The following is a 27,658-nucleotide window of genomic DNA, read 5'->3' on the forward strand; positions in this document are numbered from 1 at the left end:
ACTAGATAAAGCGATCTTGTTTTAAATTAAATTCACTGAAACTAAGAAATCGGAAAAAAACTGATAGAAGATTTGTTTTCTCTTGAAAAACTTACTGAAATGAAGAAATTTTTCGTAAACGTTTCATATCGTAAGTTTTGAGAAAACTTTTGAGTATCGCTCTATGCTCCCTAGACTGTAGTCGTTTCAAAGCCAGACGTATTGGGCAATTTAAGGCAATCAAAACAACTCGTTGACGGTTGCAGATAAAAAGTGACGGAAATCTTCCAAATTTATAAACATTTGCTTTTTAAAAAAATAAGACGCGGTTGAAACCGTGTCTTATTTTTATATTCAATTCATCTTAAAAAACTTTACATTTTGAATTTCTTTCAGTTTTTGTCAATTATTTGTGTGAAAAAAAATAGGGTAAATAAATGAATTATGCAGTAGTTGAATTTGTACTAGCTTTAATATATGTACGCGTACATAAACAATATTGTTTCTTACCAATCTCTCCATTGGTGTTGTTGTCGTTTAGTGCTCCGAAAGCAATAGCCGGAAGGATGCAGGCAAAATACAGGAAAAATATGGTCGATATTGTTTTATGGATTGTCTTATGCCCAACAAAACCTAGAAAATACGCAAGAATTAATCCGAAATTAAGTTTATAGACTTTTATATATTTAATTAATGATGATGATTCGAACAAAAGTTATAAAAATAAAATGCATTATTACCGTCTATAAAATCACTCAAATAATAAGAAACTCTTCTCCTGACATCATTCCATAATCCTTGAGCTATTCTGCACCGCGATTCTTGCTGCAATTTTAATTAAAAATTAAATAACAACAAAAATATAGAAACTGATAAGACATGCACAAGCTGTATACACGTATTTCATATTTTACGTTACATTTGATCAGTGAATAAGTAACTAGTAATTTGCCGTATGCATTATAAATGTGCTTCTAGGGATAACGTGTGTGTGTCGACGTATAGAATCCTTAAAATAATTGCAAATGAGTACGGCAGTGTATTAGTATATAAAGTATATGTGTACTTTATTAATGAAGTGAGTATATGTACTTATATGTACCTATAAAAGCTCGAAGACTGGTAAAACCTAGGTTTTAATGGTAAGACTTAGGTTTTACCAAGGCGAATTGGTAAAAAATCGGAATACGGTTATGAACGTTTTCATTTTGGACTTTTATCAAGTCAAAGCCCGTTTTTGACGAAGCGATTAACCATTATGAACTTATTAAAAACGTGTTAAGGAGGAGTAAACTAATTAATTGCTATCAATAGTTGCTCAATTGGTCTTAGAAACTAATAAATTCATGAAAATTAATTCATTTGTTAATTATAATTACCAAATAATTATGCTTAGTTATTAAATGATAATAAGTGGCAATAAGTTTATAATGGTAAATTTACTCATTAAAAATGGGCTTTGACTTGGTAAAAATCTGAAATGGAAACATATTCCGGTCTTTTACCAACTCGCCTTGGTAAAACCTTGGCCTTACCAGTAAAACCTAGGTTTTACCATTCTTCGGGCTTTTACCATAACATGTATACTGAAATACTCACATCGAAATCGAGTTCTCCGTCATGAGTGCCGAGGCGCTTTGTGGGGTTACTTTGTTCAGCAGCTAAGTCCTGGGCATGCTTCAAGAGCACGCTTTTAAACTCGGCTTCACTGTGAACCTCCAGAAGGCGCTGACGGAAGTCCATATCAGCGAAAATCGTTGCAAATGTTCTTCCTGTCTCCAGGGCGTTCTTGGTCCCTTTCTGTTGATAAATATTCATTGGAAAATTGTTGCATTAGGCAAAAAAGCACAAAACTTGTTCAATACTATTAAATTGATTTTCAGATTATTGATGTCCTGTGATTGTTGATTTCATTTTCTTTAATGACGATCGAAAAATCTTTTTGCACATGTAAAAACAGGATGAGCATGAACAAAGTTGGCCTGTTAAAAGCATTTTGCAGCCGCAATTCGTAATCGAGTCGATACAAAAATTTATGCACATACAGCACTATTCAAAGAATACACCCACCGTGTTTGCAATGAAAAACTATAATTATGAATTCGTTAAATAGAGGTCGTTTTTACTACTACATGATCAGAAAATGAAAATAGCATTCTATTTTCATTTTCTGATTACCTGGAATACAAATTTACTTGAGATTGGATTCTGAATTGGCATTCCGGATCATAAATTTGAGCCGTTCAAAGGTGATGTAGGCTCAACCCTTGCAGTTTGCACATGCAGAATTGATATTATCTTTTAGTTCTGCTAATGTTGAGATTGCTATAAAGTACAAATTCTTGAGGCACTCCCCCACCCAAAAAACCTGATATATTTAAATCTGTAGAACATGGAGTCATGCAGTAAGGAATATGAGCTAATTGAGGAATATGAGTTACTGATGAATCAATAATGCAAAAAGATAAATGTGGATGTAAACTCACACCACACTAGCATAAAGGGCTGTCTATTGGACAACATTGTAGGTAATTTGCAGAACGTCGGGTGGATCATTCAAATGAATATAGAAATTTCGATATCAATCCTACTAATGGTTGCAGCAACAATATGCTCTGAAAAGTCAAACTTATTTTATGTCCACCCCTTATAAGTGAGTGATCGTGTAAACAAGCTGTTAAGATGAATTAAGATTACCGATTCATTTTGCCATTCAGGAAACTAATTAATCACATCTATAGTAAATATGTTGATGGTAATTGAATATCCAAGCAATCGTACATCCATTCAGAGTAAAAAAATGTAAGTTGAACGTTTCTCTAGGGGAGAAAAGAACGAGTGAGAGCGTTTGTGTGGAGAGAGGAAAGCTAGTAAATCATCAATGTCCAAAAGCAGATACCTGTACGGATTTTCAGGTAATCGATACTTTATCGATCAAAAGGAGTCACTACTAAAAGCGGTTACCCCACCCAATCACGGCTTCCCTTACCCGTGTCAAGGCCATATTCGATGATCCATTAGGTAACGATATCATAAGTCCTTCTTTAGTCCATTTTCTACTAGATTCTCGCTTTGAGTCTAATGATCTAAAAAAGAATCAAACATCGAAACGATTTAAAGAACATCTTTCCTCTTTCTGGCCAATCATTTTCTCAGGTTATTTCATTAATGGTGTCCATCCACGCATTCCGCAATTCCCCAGAGTCTCTCAGGGCGAACGAACGTTTATCCATTTTTATTTTTCCTTATCCCGTTTCTCTTGACCCATAAAATAATACTTGTTGCGGATGGGCAATGTTATTTCCGAGATACAGCACTGTAATAAAGCACGAGAGATGTATCTATAGTTTTGAAACCGATTGACCTCTCAACGTCATTTTTTTTTGCCCATCTTTCTAAGTGTAGGGTAAGTCTGCAAATAGTTTGAGTGGTTTCAAAATGTCATTTAGTTATATTATTTTACATATTCACAATTCGATATCGCAACATTTTTCAATTATAAGGATCGATCAAATTAAACCGGTTAGAGTTGATTTTTTAAGACGGAGAAAAGGTCTATCCGATGATTGGCAGAATTCAACAAAGAAAACTATCAGGAAGCCAAAATTCACTTGTATTCATTAGAAAATGTCACCATCAGGGCCGTCTTAACGTATGGGCCCCACCAAGGCATGGCCTACAGGTCTTAAATGTATTAGGGGTCACGTCACAATGAGATTTGGTACTGCGATTTTCGAGGTTAAATATGGAAATTGGTAGGCAGATACTTCAAATTGGGTAGGTGCCTCAGGACATCATTGGACCCCCCCCCCATGGTGTTTAAAGCTAAGATGACCCTCTTTCTTTCTTTCAAACCGAGCACAACTCAGGTCTATTACCATGGGCAATTTACTACCTAGTAAGTTGTGCCGGAAGTGTAAGTATCTAACTATCTGACTGCGATTATGGTGTTGTGTCTGATTTTTCAGTGCTGCCATCTATATTTCAGAAGTGAAGTGTAATGATTTAATATTTGTACCGTTTGTAAGCCTGTTGCTCGCTGGGGTGAGACTTTTCAACTGGGAAATCGGCTCAGATTCACTCCTCGAATTTGGGAACCACAGAAAACCAACTTCAGCCGATCACCACTGTGGCACCAGTGGGGTTCGAACCCGAGACCTCACAATGCGAGCCCATCATTATGATCAGTCGATCACCACAGTGGCAAAAGATGGCCCTGGTCACCATAGATATTTAGGTAAGCATCTAATTCTTTGGGGAGAGGCAGATACCGCCCGTGATGGGCTGGCTTTGGTTGTTTTGCCACAACGACACATTAAAATGCAATCATATTGGTGACTAGCATGCTTTCCCGTAGTGTGATTTTGTTTGCATGCCATTCTTTTTGTTATGTTGGTGAATTTATTGTGCAGCACGCTTTAAGCATGTAACTGACGTGAGGTTCTGTACCACCCATCCTACCGCTTTGATTTGTCAACCCACGGCTTTCAGACCTTTAAACAAAAAAAAAAAGAGCAAAAAGACATAGGAGTAAGGACTAGCATTGCGCAATAAAAACACGCCACGAAAGAACGCTTGATCACTTAGCGATGATGACTTTAAGAAGTTTACTCAATGTGTGATTGTAGTATTGAACCAAAAGCCCAATTCATGGATACTATCTGCTATCAGTTCAAGAAAGCGGATGCTTGCCTGAACGCGTGTGGTGATTTTTTTTCTTATGAACCCAAATGCATTCTGACTTCCTCAAAGAGGGTGGCTATAATTAAACTGACATTACTAAAAGCCATCTGTATCTCGATCTAACAACCGAAATGTCACAAAATTTCAAATTGGGACTAAGTCATAGGAAGAAGATTCGTCTTAAAAAGTTCCACAATTTGCCAATAGAGGGCATACGGAGCAGAAAATTTGCATGAGTTGGAGCTGAAAGCGTCGAAATGCAAGTTTTTGTCTACAGTGGCAACTTTGGTCTATAAAAGGAAGGGGGGGGGGTTCATTCAGACATGATAATCATCAATTCTGTTCAGTTATGGGCGTTGTGTTACATCCGTGGGCGTTACTAATGGAGTTATTTTATATTCATCAGTCCACTGCAGCAACCGCTCTTCGTGAATTTAGAATCCGTTGAAATTTGCGCAAGGGTCCGCTTTCAGTTAACGAATTGAAATCGATGATTCAGAAGTTTGAAGTAACAGGATCGCTAGTAACTCGAATTGCTAGCAAACCTCTTTCAGCCACCTCGTTGGGCAATTTGCCTGTTGTGGCCTTCGCATTTATATTCGTAAAGGTTGGAATTGGAAACCTGTACCACAGGAGGCAATTACAAAAATCGCAATCAGATGATACAGAGGAGAGCTTCGTACGTGATAGTGCGCGTGGAGTTGTGTGGGTAGTTGGATATATTTCACGGGATGGAAAATCTTGCGGAAGTTATCCGCTTCTATCTGTACAAGATTAGTCGCGTACAGCAACTACAACATAATGACCGCGGAAAGTGATTGGCATTTGCTCTCACATTTTTTGCCAGAGCGTGAGTCGATTATGCATGATGTTGAAAAATTCTTCGGGGAGATTAGGTGCATTTTCATCTGTATGGGATTGTCGACAACTAAAATTGTCGAATTTGGGCATCGAAATCATCTCATGCGTTACAGGGAATCCCTTTACATTCACCAAAAGTAACTGCTTCGAGTGGCTTTACAGTGGATTTCATCATTGGTTGTTCATATTTGAGAATGCTATTCTGACAGAACTAGTCACTTGTTTTGTTAACACCCAGAAATATTGCAAAATGCTGAAGCGTTACTATTCAGTATTTTCAATCAAAACAAATCTGGACGAGAAAACTTTTATTCACGATGAAGTGCCCCCACACACAGATATACCAGTACGGCAGTTTTTGAAGCACCACTTCACAGGGTGAAGAGTCACCTCAATCGTTGTTTTCTTATTGAATGGCTGCATCATTCCCGAATCTAATCCCATAGAACGTTTTGATGTGGGATATTTGAAGATAATTAACAGAGCTGTGATGAATATTTTTCTGAGATAATACATCCAACTGTACAGAATGTTGTGTAAAGGATACAGTTCTTGGCCTATAAGATTTGTGTATACTATACGCTAACAGGAACTTCAAAGTCCTTAATGAAACGCGAGTTCAGTTCCGTCACTGTAATTCATTTTTCTATTCATTTTTAAAGTCTTCAAACATTGTAACGCTCTATATTTCTCCCATTGGCGAATTTTAAAACTATTTTTCTCCGGAATCCCTTCCTATATCTTTTTTTTTTATTATTCCCATACAAAATTTCGTGCCATTCCTGTTGTTATATCGAACTACAGATAGTTTTGAATAATGTCAATTGAATTATGAATACTTTTGTACATGTTCCTTACTCATATTGATTTAATTCTACCATATCATCAGATATAACTTTTCGTCCGTCTAAATAAAACCACTCTCGAATCGGTTTCTTTGGATCAACTCTTTATACATCGAAAAACTCGCAGTTTTTTGGGATATCACAGGTGCTTGATATTTGCTTTTTTCTGCATGATTCTAAAACATCAACACTGTAGTCAGTTTTTTCCTCTCACCATACGACACGTTCCTACCCAATTTGATGGAAACATTTTATGATGAAAGCCCATTGTTTTGGTACATCTGATGGTAAGAGGAGACACACAAATACAGTCGTTTACACATAGGCCCTCAAGAAAAAACCACAGAGAACCAGGGAAGCCGTTGAGTCCATAAGAATAGTTGACCATCATTCCTAAACAATCGATACTTTGCTATTACAATCCGGAGTTCAAAGAATTCACAAACTTTGTGATGGAAGTGGAGCAGCGCACAGATGATGCTTTATAGATGTACACTCATCAGATTTTATTTACACTGTCAGTCTCCACTGTCCTCTCGCGATCGAAAACGAAACCAAAAAAAACCCAAAAACTTTGAGAAGTATTTGCCATATGTAATCTCAAACTCAACGAATTCAATCATTGCAACCATAAAAAAAATCACCAAACAGCTCCAATTATTTATAGACACACTGTATATCTCAGTGAAACGATGGATATGAGAGCAATTCAATTTCCTGAAATTAAGTTAAAATATAGTCATCCGTAAACGTTATTGCGATGTTCCCAAACGATGTGAATTTTTTAAATAATTATATTATATTTTAAATCATTTTTTGTGGGGATTTGATCATTTATATCATGATCATTTTATGGACTGGAAGGGTGATTAGAGTCTTTTGCAGAAGTCTAATCGACTCTGCCTATCACTCTTAATTAATGAGCATTATTTAATTTTCTAAAAACCTTATGGTGATCTTAAGTGCAAATTTTGAAATGAGTATGATGAATGGAAATAATACACTTTATTTGAAGAATTCGAAGATTAATTTGACGGATTCGATTACTATGAATTGATTCTAATAACTATAGCCATTATTTTAAGAGCGTATAGTTAAGGCTTCATAAATATTGGTAGTTTGGATAAAATATAGGTGATAATTTATCGTGGAATTTTCCCTTGAGAGTATAGGCTTTCCGGACCCTTTATTTTTTGTAGTTTGAAGGGTTTTCTCAGTATTGAAAGTGTTTTCACAATATCGAAGTTCTCTGTTTTTATTATTGAATCAGAACGAAATGCGGAGTTGGTTGGAGAGAAATAATGACATGGCAATATTTTTGCAAGTGAAAAAGTTGGTTGCTTGTTATATTTATATTTTCATCCATCATTTTGTGTGTGTGAGGTCTTTCTTAAAAATACTTAATACGTCTGGCTTTTTAAATGATTACTGTCTGGGGAGAGAGGAAAGAGTTATCAACGTGTCTGAAAACTTATCTTCGTGAGAAATCTTTTCAGAAAATTAGTTGGTTCTTATTTGACTTTTACGTTTTCTCTAAGAAAATTGACTCATCATCAATTGAGCTAAATTTCCTAACCTTTTCTATTGAAAAGAAAATGTAATGAATGCCAGCATATTTGGGACCCAATGATTCTTCTTGAACTATTATTCTCGAACTTTTTCGATTTAATCACTAAAATTAGTGTTGGTATTCTATTAATTCCCTTGAAAGTTTTGAATGGAAGTCTTACAGTATAAGAATCGATTGAAGGAACAACTGCTGTTCCTGAAATATAGGGTGGAGCATTTGAGAAATTTAAAAAAAATTGAGCGTTAATTTAGCATGTTTTTCTTTGTAATTAATGTAACTTTCCAATTAATTAACTTTGTAATTAATATAAATAAATAAATTTAGCTTAAGAAAAACAATTGGTAAAATTATAATTTTGGAAACCTTGTGACATTTTTTTTTCTGGATTTTTAGGAAATTTATTTTTGTTCATGGTCATGAAAAAAGAATTTCAGATTGAAAATCAGGATAAAATTTCTGAAAATTTCATTTTCTGAAAAAATCATGAAAAATCAAATTTCTTTGTGTGAACAAATTTTTAAAAATACTGCATTTTGGAGAGAAATACCATCTGTGGGGGAGACATATTCAGAGGCGCTTTTATGGTTTTGTGCTATAACCCGCTTTGCCTACCCCCCCCCCACCCCCACTCCTGCAAATATATCTTTGTTATATTCCCTCTTTTAGTCATTCACATGCTTGGGCACTGTTTAAGTCACTCACATACTTGCACATTGTTTCGGTCACTTACATGCTTGCACACTGTTTTGGTCACTCACATGCTTACACACTCTTTTGCTCACGTGCTCGCAAACTCTCTAGGTCCTTCACTGACCTGATTCCTTGCTGTCTGGGCAGCAGAGGTGTACGCAGGGAGGTATTCAGGGGATCCCATGCTCCCCTCGAAGTCGTCCAAAATTTAGAAAAAAATTTAATATTAATCGCAAAAATTACCCTTTATATGCTATAGTAACCAATTTTTGTTCATTTAAATACATTTTGAAGGGTGGTAACTGAAAATTTCTGAGGAAGAAAATTTTTGTACCCCCTTCGACACGCGCCCCTGCTGGGCAGAGGCAGATCTATTGAGGGCTATACAAATTATACCGCCCTTCTCCCATTCTAACAAATTTCTTGGTCACTCATTCCTCAAATTTGCTGCCCCTCTGAACTTTCTGCTCTGGACTATAGCCGGCTAAGCCCCCCCCCCCCTCCAGTGAATACACCACCGAACATATTGCTGTACATTTTTCAACAATGATAGAAAAGTAATGTTACGAAAATTAGGTCTTTCCGGAATTTTCGAAGAACCCCTCGGGACAGCAATCTCCTGTTGACAAAACGGAAATATCAAGATATGCTTAATCTTTCAGATTTGTCTAGAGAATCTCTTTTGACTTTTGGAAGTGGTGCCACCAAGTTGGTATTACGAAATAGAATTATCTGGAAACTGTCTCTCGGAGGTTCGACGAGTCTAAAAGCGATGCACGGACAGAAGGAGGGAGAGTCAGTCTTGTTAGACTTCAAGCTTAGTGCGAGATTCTTATTAATCGATCGCGTTTTGTCTACTTGTAAGTACGTGTAAAATAGCTGTTTTCTGTGAATAAGTGACGTCCTGAAAACTGCTTCATCTCCTCTGATCATTTCAAGGACTTGTGAGACATTATCCGGAACAATTTGGTGTCAGAAGTGGGATAATTCAAGGAGTTGAATGGTGAAAACGAGAGGAATGGAGATGGACGAGATGCGAGAACAGCTGAGCCGGCTGATGTCTTTGATGGGTCAGATGAAGTCAGGTATTGCGGACAAGATCCAGTCAACCAGCTCAGCCATGAAAGATGTCACGGCCGTCAACACATATATCACTGCCGTGAAAGAAGATGTCACCGCTCACGGGCGTAGCCAGAAATTTCGTTCGGGGGAACCACTTTCATTTCGGGGGGGGGGGAAACCAAAATGATAGAACAATAGATTTGGCCATCTTTTTCCCTTTTTCGGTCATTTTCTCACATTTCGGGGGGGGGGGGACCAGACCCCCAAGTTCCCCCCGCTACGCTCTTGTCACCGCTGGCAACACATTCATCGCTGCCGTCAAAGATGTCACCGCTTTCAACACATCCATTGCTGCTGCCAAAGAAGATGTCACCGCTTTCAACACATCCATCGTTGCTGTCAAAGAAGATGTCACCGCTTTCAACACATCCATCGTTGCTGTCAAAAAAGATGTCACCACCTCCATTGCTGCCTTCAGAGAGGATGTTGTCATTGTCACTATGAAGGGAGACATCGCCATTGCCATAGTTGAGGTAAACGATGACGTCGCCACACTGCCATAGCTGGGGTGAAGGATGACATAAGGACTGCCGTATCTGAAGTGAAAGAACTCTCCCAAGAAATGAATGCAGTCGATGAGAAGCTCTCGAAGCGTTAATTCCGAATTTTCAACAATTCTGGAACTATTTATTCCGTTAATTCTGAATTTTCATCAATTCTAGATTTTCTTCTTCCACCAATTCTCTGAAGTTTCATTTATTCTAGAACTATTTCTTTCATCAATTCTGGAATTTTGTCGTCAGTAAATTCTGAAAAGTTTAATCATTTCTGAAGTTATTTTCTTGCATTAATTTTGGATTTATTTCTTTCATCAATTCTGACTTTTCATTGATGCTATAATTGTTTCTTTTAATTAATTCTAATTCATCAAGCCTAAAAATTTTGTTACATAGTTTCGGGAATTTTATCTCCCATTTGTTTGAAATTACTTTCAGTGCTGAATTTTCACCAATTTTTGTGTTGATTTACATTTAATTGTGTACTTGAAATGTTTTGTATGGATATTTCTCAACATTCCTGTATATGCTGAAATAATGGGTACCGATTCCCTTCCTCCCCGAAATATATAAAATCGGGGCAAAGGGGGGTTCTAAATATTTCTGGTGCCCCGAAACTGTTGAGATGCATCTAGCTTCGTTACCGGGTCCCGCGTGTGGTAAGGGTGACCCTGCATTTACAGATCACTCAAGTCAATGTTTCTCAACCTTTCTGAATTCAAGGACCACCAAAATAGCTCAATAAACCACTAATTTACAGTATCTGGGCCTAATTTTTTATTCGAGCTTATGTGAATATAATTATAAGGTTAGGTACATACTATTGAATAATTTCCATTTTCTTGAAATTGAATTTTCAAGTCTGGTTGCGGACGACCTATTCCATCTTCATGGACCACAAGAAACACCGACTTAAGTGACTCGTTGCACATTTAAAGATGTCTCAGGCAGCCCGTTTTTTCAGCAACACATTTCCAGATGTCTCAGGCAGCCCGTTTTTTCAGCAACACATTTCCAGATCACTTAAGCAGCACGCCACACGCTTTAAAACCAATGAAGTGGCCCACGATATGTTTTGAAACCGATGAAGTGGCCTGCGACATGTTTTAAAACCAATGAAGTGGCCCGCACTCTCCATAAGGGTGAGCATCTTTGAATTAGATCAATACATACTTAAAGATCAATTCTCTATGTGTCAGGGGTTTCCAACGTATAACTTCTCATGGAACCCTTGGTAGTTATGTTCCTTCTACACAACCCTTGATGATAACGAGAAGCTTCTGCGGAGAAGTCAAACCAAGTTTTCAATATTTATTTAGAAAAAGTAGTGTCCCTATTAGCGTCGCAACATCATCACAGCTCCAGGGCAAAACGAAAGAGGTTTTAGGCAACATCTCTTAATTTACATATTTACTGTCACAAAACATTGTGTCAGATCTTATTTTGTAAGTCTCTAGGAGAATGGAGTCCCCGTGCTGTGATCGAATGGGACTCATGTGTTAAGATGGCCCTGGGTGTCCCGCAAAGTACACGTAAATTCTGCAGTTCAAGAATCTTCACTTCTAGTTTGGATGAAAAATTTCCAAAAAACCCCCATCACACATTTTTGCATCTTATAGCTTCATGATCAAACCAAAAATGACATTCATGAACTTCTCGTTTGTGTTAATTGCATTTTTAATTGGGTTGCTGTATTTTTGAAACATATGACAACCATATTTTTATGGGCATCTTTTTATCAGCCACCTCGTTGGGCATTTTGCCTGTTGTGGCGTTGTATTTGTATTTTTGTATAACTTCTCGTTTGAAAATTCGATGTGGAAAAATGTAATGTAACTGTTTCTAAGTCGTCCAAGAGAGAGTGGTCTGGATTCTTTCAAATCCGTCTCTATCACATCACCATTGATCATGCGGAACCCCAAAGAAGCTATCACGGAACCCCAGGGTTCCACGGAGCACCAGTCGGAAACCCGTGCTCTATGTCATCAGCGTCGGTGCATGGATAATTAATGCTCTGATATCTGACGTCATATCTCAAGTCTGTTAACATTAAAAATGCTCGTTAGTCGTTTTACATAAAGACAAAGTGACTTCATTATTTCTTTGGAATTGTTCATCAGCAATTGTTGAGAGGAAAGAGAACGGAGCTGCCTGTGTGTGTGTCTCTAATTATCTAAAAAAAAATCCCATAAAAAATCGTTAAAAAATATTTCCGTCGCTGAAACTTAACAAGAGAACAAAGTATATTGGTTGGTGGCGCCCTCTATCTACGAAAAATGATCAGACAAAACGTAGAGGGGCAGATCGATCTGAGATTAAAATGCCAGTATTTTCGGTATTTCCGACCGCGTGCGCGCGATTAAAACTTCTTTACACACACACACACAAAAAAAAAAAAATCCACTATATATATATCCTCTAACTACTTTCATTATACTTCTGATTTCACAATTTCAAAAAATTCCCATTATATAAATTTCTAGAAATATCCACTGAAGAAATTTTAGGGGAAAATTTAAATTCAATTTGTGGTTGATAAACAACTGAATTTTTTAAGGATTTTTAATTTAGAGATTTCATTTTTTTCGTTTAAATGTAAAATTTTATGTTAAGTTCCTCACATGTAATGAAGAAATTTTTCTTGACGTAAAAACGAGCGAGGATTATGCAATATACTCCCTCCGACTATCCTCCACGGGTTTTTTAATATTGACACCTCCAATATTCTAATCAAACCTTCTCATTTCTCTGTTAGACTCAATCATTCCAAAAAATTACAGACCATCTCTGCCTCTTCAGATTGTCACAAATTTAGCTTTTTCCCAAGAACTATTATCGACTGGAACAACCTACCATCAAATATTGTAGATTGCACCACGATTTCCGAATTCTCTCGTACCATTAATCGTCACTTTCGCCATATATAATTCCGCATCCTCTTGTATAGGCCTCGGCCAATCAATATTGAATAAATAAATAAATAAATACAGGGTGGTTCTGAAGTCCTGACTTGTTTTGAAAAAATATTTCAGAAAAACTGTTAATAAAAGATGGAGACAAATGGCTTAAAGAATTTCAGAAAGAGAACGTTTTAAAGTTTTTTTACTTACTACAAAATTTCTACATGCGTACCTTTAGTGATGCGGAAGATGTCAAGTCTATATAGCATTTCTTGCCATGCTATTTGTAACATGAGTGTTACGATGAATGGAAGTTTAAAAAAGATTATTAGTTTTATTTCTGTTGTCGGTTGTTGCCATTAAACTTTCTAATTTGCTTTGTGGATTTTTTTTTAAATTTTTTCATGCATTAAATTCTTTGTGGCTTTGAAGTCTGGACCGGTTTTGAAACAAACATAGAAAAAGCTGTTAAAGATAGAGACAGACGGCTTAAAACATTTGAAAGAAAAGGTTTTAAAGTTTGTTTTTTTTTATATATTTTCATTCGTTTTATATATACTGCTATCCTTACTTCCATTCTTTCTGTTCTTTCTCTTCGTGCAAGAAATGCTATATAGGCTGATATCCAGGGTCACAACTAGATACGTGGTCAGCCGAGGCAAGCATGCATTTTGATGCCCCTAGTAATATTGAATTTGAGATTAAGGGGTGGAATACGTGCCTCCTCTGGTGCAGCGCCCGGGGCACCAAACCCGCCTGCCCCCCCCCCCCCCTAGTTGCGGCTTTGCTGATATCCTCCGCGTCAATAAAGGTGCACATGTAGGAATTTTGCAGTAAGTAAAAAAAAAAAACTTCGAAACCTTTTCTCTTTCAAAATTCTTTAAGCTGTTTGTCTTTATCTTTAACAGCTTTTGACGTGAAATACGTGTTTTAATAATCATCTGGCGATAGTGGGAGCATTCTCAAAAAGTTGCTTGACGAAATTCTTGAAACGCTTATATCTCAGGAAGTAACCAACGCAAATCAAAAACAATGGTATCGTCAGATGTACATTGGAAAGGTGCATTCAACGATATTACTCCGGTTTCAATATCTCTTTCCGTCTGGCCCGTTGCTCTGATTCGTAAAAAACCGTTTTCCGTTATACCTCGAGCAGTTCACAACGAAAATGAATGACATTGGTATCGTTTGTTAGCTATTCCAAAGACAAAGCCGGTTATACCGCGCGATTCAAGGCAGAAAAAACGCATTCACGTCAGAACTTGTGGAAGCGCCTATGCCACACAGCCTACCCAAATTTTTAAAAAATATTTTTTTTCAAAACAGGTCAGGACTTCTGCCATCCTGTATTACGTAAATTTCAAAATATTTGGATCTGGAATCGCTCTGAAGTTTAATATTGAATCTTAACCCATGCGGTTTAGTTTGCTGACGTAAGCTGTGTTTCTCCGCTGCCTAGTGAAGTTCACGGCTGTAACATGAATGTTGCAATACGCTCCGAATTATGGTCCCTAGATACTTGTGTCTAGCTGTGACCTAATTGCGAATGTCCGGGAAATCTAACATTCACGTGTTGTAACTCACACAAATGGAAGCTTAGCTGCATTGAATGTTAAATGCGTAAACAAATTGTGGGAAAACACTGACTCGCTAGACTTTGCCTAACTGTAACCCTTGTTTTGGTTACCATTAAATTTACATACGGGTACCAACGTGCAGAGGTACTCTCTCTCTTGCAATGGGATGCGTTTAGATACAGCTGTATACTGTACAAACATATGTGTGTTACGCATTGCTTCATACCACCTTTAATAATGGACAACAATTAAGTTCTGTGGTTTTAATACCGCCTTGTTGGTAACATTACCAGTGCTTCTCAGATGAAATTATTTCTTCGTCATAAACGCAAACTTTTTAATTTAATCCCCTTACATGCCCTGCAGCATTTATCTCAGAAAAATGCAACAAAAATGATTTTTATTCCTGTTTAAATTTTCATTATATCAATGAAAAGTTTACAGAATGGTCATTTTGTAAAAAAAACCCCAACCTTTTAAACTTAAAATCCCTATGTACTAAATGAATAAAATAATTACTATATTTCAATTCAACTTTTTATTGGAAGTATGTTTCTATGATAAACGCTTTAAAAGTTAAATGATATACAGGGCGATTCAGAAAAAATGAGAAAAACTTTAAGAGGTGGTAGTACACACAAAAACAATTTTCATAAAAGAATGCATGGTCTAAAATGAAATGCAAACGTGCTACAGGGCGTAACATAGTAAAACCGAGGATACGAGGAGAAAACACACGAATAACGTATACCTGTACTTTAAAAGCAATTTTAATGAATAGTTCACAATAATTGTTCAAAAGTGCGACCACCAACGGTTATGCAAGAAGAACAGCGGCGAAGGGGGGATTGGCGAACGCTCTGGAATATTCCAGGCATATCGCGAAGTCTTGCGTCTCATACACCAGACTCTCCAGCTGTCCCCACAAAAAGAAATCAAGACATGACACATCGGGCAATCGTGGTGGCCAAGCTATAGAACCACCTCGTTCGATCCATCGGTTTGGAAAAGTGACGTCCAAATGGTGCCGTACCTCTCGCCCAAAATGGGCTGGATCTCCATCGTGCTGGAACCACATACGCCGCCGGAGGGCAGTTGGAACATCCTCCAGCAAATCCGTCAGTACTTCTTGCAGAAACATCCGGTATTTGTCCTCGTCAAAAGGCGTTGCGGCAGAAGATACGGTCCTATTAGGTGGTTGCCGATGATTCCTGCCCAAACATTGATGGAGAAGCGTCGCTGATGCGCATGTGGATTTACAGACGCCCAGACATAGGCAAGTACACTTGCCGTGCTGCACTCTGCTGTAGGAGCCAGCGAGCGAAGTTTACGCGACGAGCATAATCTTGTTCATTCAATGCTTGGACTCGTTGAAAATGGTATGGGCGCAACCTCTCAATCTTTAGTGCCCGCCATGTCGTGGATTATGGCACACCAAGGCTACGGCTCACAGCTCGTGTGCTTGTAGTTGGCTGATCTGTCACCATCTCCAAAATCTCGTCTTCCCCACCTGGTGTTCTGGCAGTCCTTGTACGACCTGCATCAGACCCGGAAGCAAGAAAACATCCAGTTTCGCACAGCTGCCGATGCAAGAGCGCAAATGTTTTCGGATTGGGCAACCGCCTGTGGGGAAAACGCTCACCGTACATTCGTGCTGCTTCTGTGGGTTTTCCGTTTGCAGCTCCGTAAATGAAATGCATGTCTGCTTTTTCAGTATTACTAAAGTGCGCCATTATCCGGAACGTTACAACTGTTAGAACGCGCGCACGCGCGGTTGCACGCTGGAATAACTTCACAGGTCTGTCGTCCGTGCCTTTTATTCACTGTGACGCAGATTTTCATACGGGTTCTTCTTCTTCCCCAGGTTACATTTGCATGCATGGTGTTCTTTTTATACCGATAAAGTTCAACAGAAATGTCGTTTTAACGTCGGTGGAGCGGCCGTTGTGAAATGCGCCAGTGCATTTGCGTTTCATGTTAGACCATGCATTCGTTGATGGCAATTGTTCGTATTGGTATGTACTATCACCTCTTAAAGTTTTTCTCATCTTTTCTGAATCACCCTGTATATGTGGACTTTAGTTTGCACTCTGTGTAGATTAAGTCACGTAACACTGTGGTTACCAATCTTCATGTCCATTATGCATGCCTGGAAAAGGGACGCATAATTTTTTTGTAAGGGTGGCGAGTGAAAATCTCAAAACCTGTCAAAAACGACTACTTCATTTACTGTAGCATAGTCGTTACAATTGTTACCTAGCAATTGTAAGTTGTATCATAGCAATTGTAAGTTGTATCATAGCAATTGTAAGTTGTATCATAGCAATTGTAAGTTGTATCATAGCAATTGTAAGTTGTATCATAGCAATTGTAAGTTGTATCATAGCAATTGTAAGTTGTATCATAGCAATTGTAAGTTGTATCATAGCAATTGTAAGTTGTATCATAGCAATTGTAAGTTGTATCATAGCAATTGTAAGTTGTATCATAGCAATTGTAAGTTGTATCATAGCAATTGTAAGTTGTATCATAGCAATTTATCAGTCATTCCTTGGCGCCAAGGGAAAAACCTTGATGATAGCAGGGCCGTAGCGGGCCTTCTTGGGGCCCTCTTGAAAGGGTTATTATTACGCAAATTATTAATCATACATTTTTTGTGGGATCCCACATTTGGTTCGGGTCCCTGAATCAGTGCCACGGTTACCCAGCCTAGTTACGGACCTGAATAATAGCGATAGCATCCACCAACACCAGGTTCATGACCACTGACATAAAATCATCCAGCTGCAAGCTTGATTACAATTATAACCCTTACTTTAAGAACAGATAATTCAAAAAGGTATAATGTCGATCTCATATTTTATCAAAAAATTTATGAACCAAATTTTCTAAATTTCTAAAAAATAAAAAAAACTGCAATACAATTAAAAATTTCTTAACTTTTTAAGAATTTTGATAATAAAATCGTATATAATCGTAATTTCACTAACCTCTTTACTCGGCGTCAGGACGAGAACGAAGAATCGCACCTCATGAAGCGTTCTACCCATGTTAGCAGGATGTTTTAAGCGGGCTATAGCCACATGACGTTTTTGTAGAGAGGTGAGGTTGCACCTGTAAAATGAAGTCAACCATTTTAAATTTACTTTAGTTAGTGGTTTTTGTTGGCTTATACGAGGTATGCAATAGCCCAGCGTGTCTGTCGTTTCCAGAAAACCTACTGTAACCAATTTTGTTTTCGTAATTGCCTAAGCTTTGTTGACAACCACCGTCGATGGCTGAAATCGGCACACGCCCTCATGTTGACAAAAAAACTAATGTATACTGCTTCATTTCCCTCCCCACTCTACAGATAAGAAGAAATATCTTCATTATAGTACCCACTATAGAACTCTTGACCTTACTTCTTGTAATTCCTCCTATCCCCTTGAATGAAAAATCGGAACAGCAATGACAGCGATTACTTTTATCGAAGATGAATCAGAACAAAAGAACAAAGCCGAGGTTATTTAATAAACAATGTCATGTCAAAGACGGGTTAAAGCATGTTTTCTGAGTGCAGTAGACACGCTGGGCCAAATGCGTGCAAGTCTATGCAAGCCATTTCAAAACATACTATATCAAACTAGATTCTAACTGTTAAAAAAATTTGTGAGAAATACAACGTCTTCATTTTTTTCGACTAGCCACATACGGTGGTGGAAGAAATGATAGGGCCATTTGAAAAATGGCGATTAAAAAATAATTAACAGTCAGAATTTTTCGAAATTTTTATCAGAGATGACGAAGACAATGAAAAATGATATCTTGGAAACTCATTCGAAAATTCGCAATACTTTTCAGAAATTTTTTTTTCTTTTATCATTGCGATTCAAATGGGGAAAAAACTATGGCCACTCCCATTTCTTCAAGGCACTTACCTAATTTGCATATCCTTTTAGTTAAGCATCGTTTCTGGAAGATTCTCAAATAATTCGGCGTAGTTGTTTTTCCCGAAGCTCGATTCATAAAAATTCGGCGCGAGGCAAAATGCTATACCTCTTACAGAAAAAGGTAAGAGATCTTCGTTTTAAGAAACTGTAAATTGATTTCTCGAGAAATTGGACAGAATATCAATATATGTCTAAGACACTGGTTAATAATTTCTTGAATAACAACGAATTTTATTCTGTGTATAAAAAGGGGGCCAGGTCGTCTTCTTCGACAGATTAGCAGAAAGGAATAGCAATACCGTGATTCATGATGAGAAAATTTCGAACGTTTTAGAATTCTCTTGGACCAGTAGAAGTGTCCACAATAGAAGACTAAGATGACGCATATCATGTGTTCGATAAAAAAAGGCTTCCTGACCATTCCTCACGAGTATACACAGTGATGAAATTGAAGTTCGCTAAAAAGCACTTGTTTTCAAAGGGGTTAAGCGTTTGAAGTTTTATATAGTCTTTGTATGAGATATAATCTGAAAAGATAACATTCCCTGAAATTAAATACTTTTTAGCGAATTCCAATCTCATCACTGTGTATGCTCGTGAAGCCTTGTTTTATCGGACACACGATATAAGGCATCCTAATCTTCTATTGTGGACATTTCTACAAGAGAGTTCTTAAACGTTCGAAATTTTCTCATCTTGAATCACCGTATTGCTATTCTCTACTACCAATCTGTTGAAGAAGATGGCCTGACCCTCCTTTTATGAACAGAATAAAATTCGTTGTTCTTCAAGAAATTATTAACCAGTGTCTTAAACATATATTAATATTCTATCCACAATTTCTCGAAAAATCAATTTAGTTTCTTAAAACGAAGATCTTACCTTTTTTTATAAGACATATAGCATTTTACCTCGTCGAATTTTTATTAATCGCACTTCGTAGAAAACAACCACGCCGAATTATTCAAGAGGCTGCCGGAAATGATGACTAGTCAAAGGAATACGCAAATTGGGTGAGTGACACCAGAAACTGGGAGTGGCCTTATAGTTTTTTTCCATTTGCATCGTAATGATAAAATAAAAAAAAATTTGCTGAAAAAGTATTACGACTCTTCGAATGAGTTTCCAAGATTTCATTTCTTTTGTATTCGTCATCGCTGTGTGATAAAAATTTCGAAAAATTCTTTTTTACTCTTTTTTTAATCGCCATTATTCATTTTTCATTTCTTCCAACCCTGTACAAATGTATCTGTCTGTTCACAGAACATTGAAATCAATATACAAATATAAATGCCATAACATTCAAAATACCCAATGGGGTGGCCGAAAAAAGATGCCCATAAAAAATGTGGTAAAACTATATTGATCCAATCAGTATTATATTATCCAATATTGCTAAGTTTTTGCGTACTATGCCTTTAATTATAATTGGAAATATATTGACAACCAATCTTCATTCACAGCTAATGCGGATGTTATTTCCGCATACGCGAGATTTCTTTAGATATATAGTTTCAATGCATATGTAGAAACTACTTAAGAAAGAGGAAGAAGAGAAAATATGCGTTAGAATATTCCCATAAGTAATAAAATTCTATCTACTGAATAAATGATTAGGAGAATACTATTTGTGGATCAGATTTTCTTCCCAGATTTCCTCAGCAGCTACTCCTTGTCATAATTTCTTAGTACGGAAAAGATGTCAGAATGTTTCATTCCGAGGTATCCTTTCTCAAAGAGTGAGTTTTTGTGTGAGACTGACATAATGTTTGTATATTCGGCTACTATTTTATATACGACACATCGTCCATTACATCTTCTCTCAATCAATGAATGATCGGCAAGAAGTTTTCCCATCTGGATTTGGGTTACAGAATCCAGAGCACCTCCTGCTACTGTCAAGAAAGCTGGCCTAATGTATTTCCACTCGAAAAATCGCAGTTGTGGTTCTTGCAGCGAAGAACTAACTGTTTTATCTATCTCGATCTCGCTTTCTCTACTTTTTCCTCCCCCGTAGCACTTTTACGATCGTGTCACTAGTGCCTCAGGTAATTTACAGGTGCATGCCTGACTGCAATAACGGCTTTATCAAATTAGACATCCTTCGTCGTACAAAACGACGGCAACTAGATCCGTCTCGTAATTTAAAGGTTCTCTAGCTGGGTATTCGCTGGATTGGAATTAAACTAATAAAGGTCAACCTGATGACGGCGTAATGTTAATGCGATACTATATATAGAGTACCTCATTTTTTATTTTGTATCGTTTCATTTGAGAACCGAATTGTGGTGATTTGAAGGTAATGATGAATTACCTTTCGAAAATCTCAACACAGCTGGCTGATGCGAAGATGAATTCAGGAAGAAAAAGAAAATTCAACTGCCCTTACGGGGAGTGGAACCCAAGTCCTCTCACTTACTGGATGAGCGCGGTAGACCACTACACTACAAGGGAAACGAACCTCAATCTTTCTTTAGAGTAGGCATCTTTAACCTGTTGCTCGATGCTCGTGTCCAATTTCGTGCTCGCGAGCTCTTGATCAACGTCACGTCCGAAATACCTTGTACAAATTGCATTCAAAGATTAAAATAATCCTAACTTTTCATGCGCACGCATGTGTTGTGCAGTTGGTAGAGTACGTGTTTCTGATGCGAAGGTTGTGGGTTCAATCCCGTTCTGTAAGCATTCGGGCTTTTTTTTGTTTTTATAATTGCACTTTTAATTGGGTTGCTGTACTTTAGAAATACATATATGACATCCATATTTGCTATGGGCATCTTTTTTCCCACCACCTCGTTGGGCATTTGTTTGTTGTGGTCTTGTGTTTGTATTTGTATGGTCAAGCTTGCCGCAAGGGTGTTCTTCTTTTGCTGATGGGTACAGCCGGTGCTTGCTACTAGAAAAGCTTGAAGATTTCTGTCTTAGAGCGCGAGCACCTTTCTCCATTAGCTTCAGAACAACAATACTACTGTAGACTCTTGCGAATCCGGCACATATCCCAGACTAGAGTATGCCAGATTACCGAAATCGCCGGATTACTGGAAGTTACTTGAAAAAGTCCATTTAAATAATGTAAACTTCTGCACACAGATACGTTTCCTTTTCTATGCTCGCGGAAAACTCCCTAAAAACTCCGGATTACTGGACGGGCCGGACTAGCGAATGACACTATCGAGAATCTACTGTGATTAAAAACAGAAAAAAATTCCCCGAGTATACTGTGAATAACGAAAAATCGGTATACTTACATAGCGCATAGCCATGATTGATCGTAGTCAAATCCTCCACCTTCACTAACGTAAGTCCCTTGAATGGTGCGTGACAGCAGATGCACTATAGAGAGAATGAAATGAATAATAGAAAAAAAAAAATTCACACATATATTTATATATGTACATACTATACCACGTAGGTATTTGCTTCACTACTAAAAAGATTGAAACCCCAATGCAATAAATTCGCCAATTACTTGTCAGTAAAGAATTTCCAAACCAATTAGAAGCGACGGGAGATCAGTCGTTAACTGGAAAATTTCTTATCGCTATAGACTGACAGTTTCATATGGAAATTCTTTAGCAACAATTTCTTATTTCGACGGCATTTCGTGATTACTTATGCGTCGAAAATTATTTTTCGCCGGATGTTGATTTCTAATTACGGTTAATGAGAACTGTCCAACAACCAGGTAACCACATAAACATATTCATTATCCCATGGAATGCTGTAGAAAAATATTTGTTTTTTGACTGGAAATCACCTTACTGATATACTATACAAATTGGAGAATAGAACATTTATAATTATTTTTTGAAGACAAATTAGAATTAATTGAAATATCGGGAACCAATTTGGTATATACTAAATATTTTTCCCCGTTCTATGATAATTATTTGATTAAAATTCTATTTTTTATTCTGTCCCAGAAAAATTCGTGCAAGCTTCACAGAATAAAAGGTAATAAGAGTTACATACTAAATTTCAATTACCTAGACAGTAACAGCACCTAATAATGTAACAGTAAATTGAATTTTTTTATACTAGATATAGGATTTAATAGACAGTCGAGTCACATGAATGTGACCGGCAGCTAGATGGTCTAGAAGTGACGCAATAAGAAGTTTGACAAGGTTATCTGGAACCAAGTTGATTGTGGTTCATTTGATAGCTACTGGGAAAATGTGAATTGACAAAAGAAAATCTATGGAGCGATTAAAATGACCCCTAAATGTGCTTTACCTGTACTCAAGTTTGGAGGAATTGATGAACAAGATATAAGATATTAACGTTCCCTGTAATTTTTATTTTTCGTGCACGGACTTGTTTTCTCTATGCGTGGTATGGAAATATGCCACATACACCCGGTGGCCAAAAAAATTAGGACAACCCTACTACTAACCACTAATATCGTGTGGGACCTCCTATGGTCTTGATGACAGCAGAAACTCTTCTAACCATGGACTCTACAAGTTGCTGAAACCATTGAGACCATTGAGAGGGAATATTAGCCCAAGCTAACGAAATGGCAGCTCTTAATTCCCTCAGATCAGAAGATGCTGTTTCGGAGCTTTTAACAAACCTTTCAACCTCGTCCCACAAAACATTATTTGGGTTGAGATCGGGTGACTGAGGGAGGGGGCATTGAAGCAATCAAAACTCTGAATCATGTTCCTCAAACGAATCTGAGATAATTCCGGCTCCATGGGAGGGTGCATTGTCCTGCTAGAGCATCATCAGGAAATGTTATGGCCATAACGTGGTCAGCAACGATGTGGAGGTGGGCGCTGGAATTGACGGATGTTTCCAATAGAAATAAGGGACGAAGAATATGCAGAAAAATGCTCCCCAGACCGTGATTCCGCCGCCACCCTTTTTAACAGTTATTATGAGGCATGCCGGATCCATGGCTTCGTGCTGCTTGCGCCACACACGGATCCTGCCATCAACGTCACGGAGAAGAAATCTTGACTCGTCAGACCAGACAACCTTCTTCCATTCATCAAGTGTCCAATTTCGTCGTTCTCTATCTCACAAAAGCCGTTTTCTTCGGTTTTAAAAGTGAAATCAAAGGAACTCTTGTTAGTCGCTGGCTATTAAAACCAATTCGTTTCAAGCGTCCTGTAGAGCGTACGGATATGCCTTGCGATGATCCCGTGTTGTATTGCGCTGAAATTTGTTACGTTGTAGCTCTTTTGTTGCTGCACACAATGCGTATCAATCGCCTGGCACCTCTTTCGTTCACAAGCGATTTCCGCCCACTATTCTGCTTTCCGTTCAAATTGTTTTGGTTTAGCCATTATTCTTTGAAGGCTCAAGATAATGTTGTACGAGAAAAGCCGAGAAGACTATATTTTTTATTACTACATTATTACTACATTTATCAGCTTCAGAGATACTGGAACCACTCCTTCTGGCATCCACAATCATGCCGCGTTCAAAGTCACTCAAATATCTTATTTTCCTTATGAACAGGCAAATTGTGACATTAACGGGTGCTTCTGCCCAGGAGAAAGCTTTTATCAGCAAATCCGGTTTATTACGCCAGAGCTGGTCGCACGGACGAGTCGAAGTTTGAGTGAGGGGGTGTTGCTAATTTTTTGGCCACTGAGTGTACAACCCATGTTGTTTCATGACTTTTCGCACGTGGAAGCATTTTCACTGTGTGTGACAGCAGCTTAGAGAACAACTTGCTTGGGAATCGTGATCTTTCAAAGTTTTCAGACATTTCAGAACCACATGACATGGCTGATATTGTTCTGAAAGACCCCATATGTTCCAGAAAAGACCATAAACATTTATTGATATACATATTCTGCAAGGATGGATTCATAATTATAACCAATGAAAGTGGTTTGTAATAGTGTCAGTAGACCTAGACAATGCCACAAAAACTTTTGAACGATGATTCTGCAATCACCAGCTGGTTCTCTTCCGGCAATTGTTACAGAATATCGTTCTCGGTCATTTGTCACTGGAGACGACAGCAGCCATCCATTTCATGCAGAATAAAATTAAAATTATTATAGGAAGCAACGATTTGCCAATTAGAAAAGGTTCGACTTCGATGCTGTCATGCAAATTGAAGCCATCTCAAAAGAAGTAACTTCGCTACCATAATTGCAGTGATCATCTGCTTGGAACCCCCATACACAAGAGCCCATTACATTCAAATTTTAAACAAAAGTTTGGTATTGGTAGCTTGGACCGCGCGCGCGTGAATTGCTCAAATGTAGTGCGTCGATTGACCCTAATGCAGTTTTATAGTGGTCGTACACTTGTCTCATCAAAGATACTTTTTGGTCTCCGCTGCGCTATTTACAGGAGTGGCTCGTGCCAAAATCTCCCTCCGTGCGATATATCTTTTTGCACCCCTCAGGCAAAAGGGCACTAAAGACATACCACCGCTCACCATTTAGTCGCAGGTTTAATCAATTTCCTTGAATTTTAATAAATCTAAATTTCTCTGAAAGTAGTTCTCGTACCTGTCCCAAAGGGGGTTTGGCGCATGCAATTTCACCCCATACACATATATGCTATTCCTAACATGTGTTTCCAATAAAAAATATTTATGTCTTAATTTTTGATGAGATAATATTACAGTTTTTTAAAAAAAAAACACGTCAATTTGGGGGGGAGGGGTGAATATAAATTTTTACGGTATTGAATTTTTACTTGTTGTGTACGAAGAATTGCTTGTCAAGCTTCAAAAATAATGAATAATCCTTTTATCAAGTAAGCTCATTTGCTAATGTTCACGATCGCACTGGTACATTTCATTCATTAACCCTTTAAGCGTCATTGACGAGACATCTTGTCTCCTTAAAAGTCTCTAATTTTATCATTAACAAGCCCAGATATTTTGTAGAGTTTTTTTTCAATGATACACTCTTTTTCCTACACCTCTTAGTTTGCACCTGCTGAAAATCGGAAGAAATCTTACTTCATTAAAAGAAATATGGCATTTTACAGTTGGTTTAGTGGTTTCTGCTGCGCCGGGTTAAGTGAACTAATTTGATTCAAATTTTATTTTTTGCTGAAAAGTGACAATCATTCTATTCTGAGAATCTGAATAGCTTGTTCAGTATTGATCCATTTTCAGAATACATTCACCTCCAGAGCCGTCTTAACAACACAATAGGCTTCCGAGCAAAGGGATGCCCCCCTCCCCACCTAGATACTACTACTAATATACAAGGGGAACAACATCCCGTTTAACCCAAAATCTTATTTTGGGTTAGATTTTGGGAATTCTCTCTTATATTGGGTTAAACGACGTTTTTTTTCTCCTAGCATATTTTGTCTCACCCAAAAGGTAATTTATTTCTACTACTACTAAACCACACATGTACGTCATTAATATTGCTCTGAGGAACTTCTAACAAATCGGTACATATCGGAATGTGCTGTGATTGTGTTGTGTGCCTAATGCGAAGTTTGTTTCTGAGTAATTGTTGTTAACAGTAGTGCATCTGTCCTTCGGATACGGAAGAACAACAATGTGGCAGGTTATTTTACCTGTTTCGTATTATGCCTGAATATCACATGTTGTAGGCCTGATTTCTCTTTGTGGGGAGACTTTTTAAACGTGGAAATCTGCTCGTATTTGCATCTCGAAGGCTTTACCTAACTGGAATTACATGTCTACTAATTTACATACTTAACCCTGAAAATATTACGTACCAAATTTCACCATTATGATACCCCTGTGCCAGGGCCGTCTTAAGAGCGTCATGGGCCCCGGGCCAAGTGATTTGGCTCCCGATAAGTGCCCGGGTAGGCCCCCATCCGTTAAAACGCCACTGCCCTGTGCAGTGCCCCGTCGGGTCTATGCGTTAAGACGGTCTCATCAAGTCAGCTAATATAGCTACACGCAGTTTATGTGTAAGTCTGAAGCGGTCGCAATAATGTCATCCACCCGTTTATGACATTTTCGTGAGAGCATTTTCGTATAAGGCCAGGATTACACTATTAAAAGTTTGATAAAAAATCTTAAAAAAAAACAACAACTTATAAGCCTATTGGTTATATTCGCTCGAATGTAACCGAAAACAAAATATCTTTAGGTGTGGTTCTTGATATCGTCACCCTGTAGTGTTTTCCATGTGGTAGAATCAGTCAGGCAGTCGCTCATTAAAGTTATCTTTCTTAAGTTTTCAAAATGAACTGTAAAATGTAGAAAATAGCAGTGTATCCCGCCAAATAGGCCTAGACCAGGAGGTAGGCAAGTGGTGAAGCCTGGAGTGGCAAATAACTGCTTTTTGTTTTATATATGAAAACTATTCTCTCATTATCTTGATTTAAATTGTCTATTCAATTAATAGATTTTGAGTTAGATTAATTGTAGCGAATTTTTGAGTTATACATTAAAACAAGGGTCCTCAACCTTCAGGGGAGTGCGGGCCACTTCATTAGTTTGAACACGTGTCGCAGGCCATCAAAAAGATCTGTAAAGGTGCCACGAGCCGATTAAGTGATTTGTGAAATCGTCCCGGGCCACTTAAGTGATTTGTAAATATGCCGCGGACCACTTAATTGCACTGAAAATGTGCTGCCGTGGGCCGCTTAAATGATCTGCAACAGCGCCCTAGGTTATTTAATTGATGTATAATTGTGCCCAGGTCACTTGAGTGATCTGTAAATGTGCTACGGGTAACTTAAGTGATCTGAGAATGTACCAGACGCGAACCACTTTAGTGATCTGTAAATGTACCGTGGGTCGATTTTGTGATCGATTAATTCGTCGCGGGCTGCTTAAGTGATCTTTAAATTCGTTGCGGACCACTTAATTGATCTGTCAATGAGTTGCGAGCCAATTAAATAATCTTGAAATGTGGCGCAGACCAATGAAAGTGAGAACGAACCGCATTTCCCTTGAGTGATCATGTGCCGCTTAATATATTTTTAAAACATCAGGTTGCAGTTCGCGGGCCACATCAGATGACTCCGAGGGCCACATTTGTCCTGCGGGGCCATGGGTTGAGCATGTATGAATTAAAAGTTTATAT

At 37.9% G+C, this 27,658-nt stretch overlaps 1 protein-coding gene across 1 annotated transcript in view; it reads right to left on the reverse strand.

Moving 5' to 3' along the window:
- Nucleotides 1-27,658, reverse strand: part of LOC149085156 (solute carrier family 4 member 11-like) — a 251,979-nt gene that overhangs the window by 18,839 nt on the left and 205,482 nt on the right. The window contains exons 5-9 of the mRNA XM_089233001.1: nt 21,905-21,989; nt 17,715-17,838; nt 1,579-1,779; nt 720-804; nt 490-612 (exon numbers count right to left, since the gene is read on the reverse strand). Of these exons, the coding sequence (XP_089089127.1) occupies nt 490-612; nt 720-804; nt 1,579-1,779; nt 17,715-17,838; nt 21,905-21,989 (618 nt within the window). The remainder of the gene's footprint in view (nt 1-489; nt 613-719; nt 805-1,578; nt 1,780-17,714; nt 17,839-21,904; nt 21,990-27,658) is intronic.

This window comes from Pholcus phalangioides, unplaced genomic scaffold, assembly GCF_987345545.1.
Source record: "Pholcus phalangioides strain wild (caught in Gottingen) unplaced genomic scaffold, Ppha-v1.0 ptg000007l_1, whole genome shotgun sequence".
NCBI classification, from domain to species: Eukaryota; Metazoa; Arthropoda; class Arachnida; order Araneae; family Pholcidae; genus Pholcus; species Pholcus phalangioides.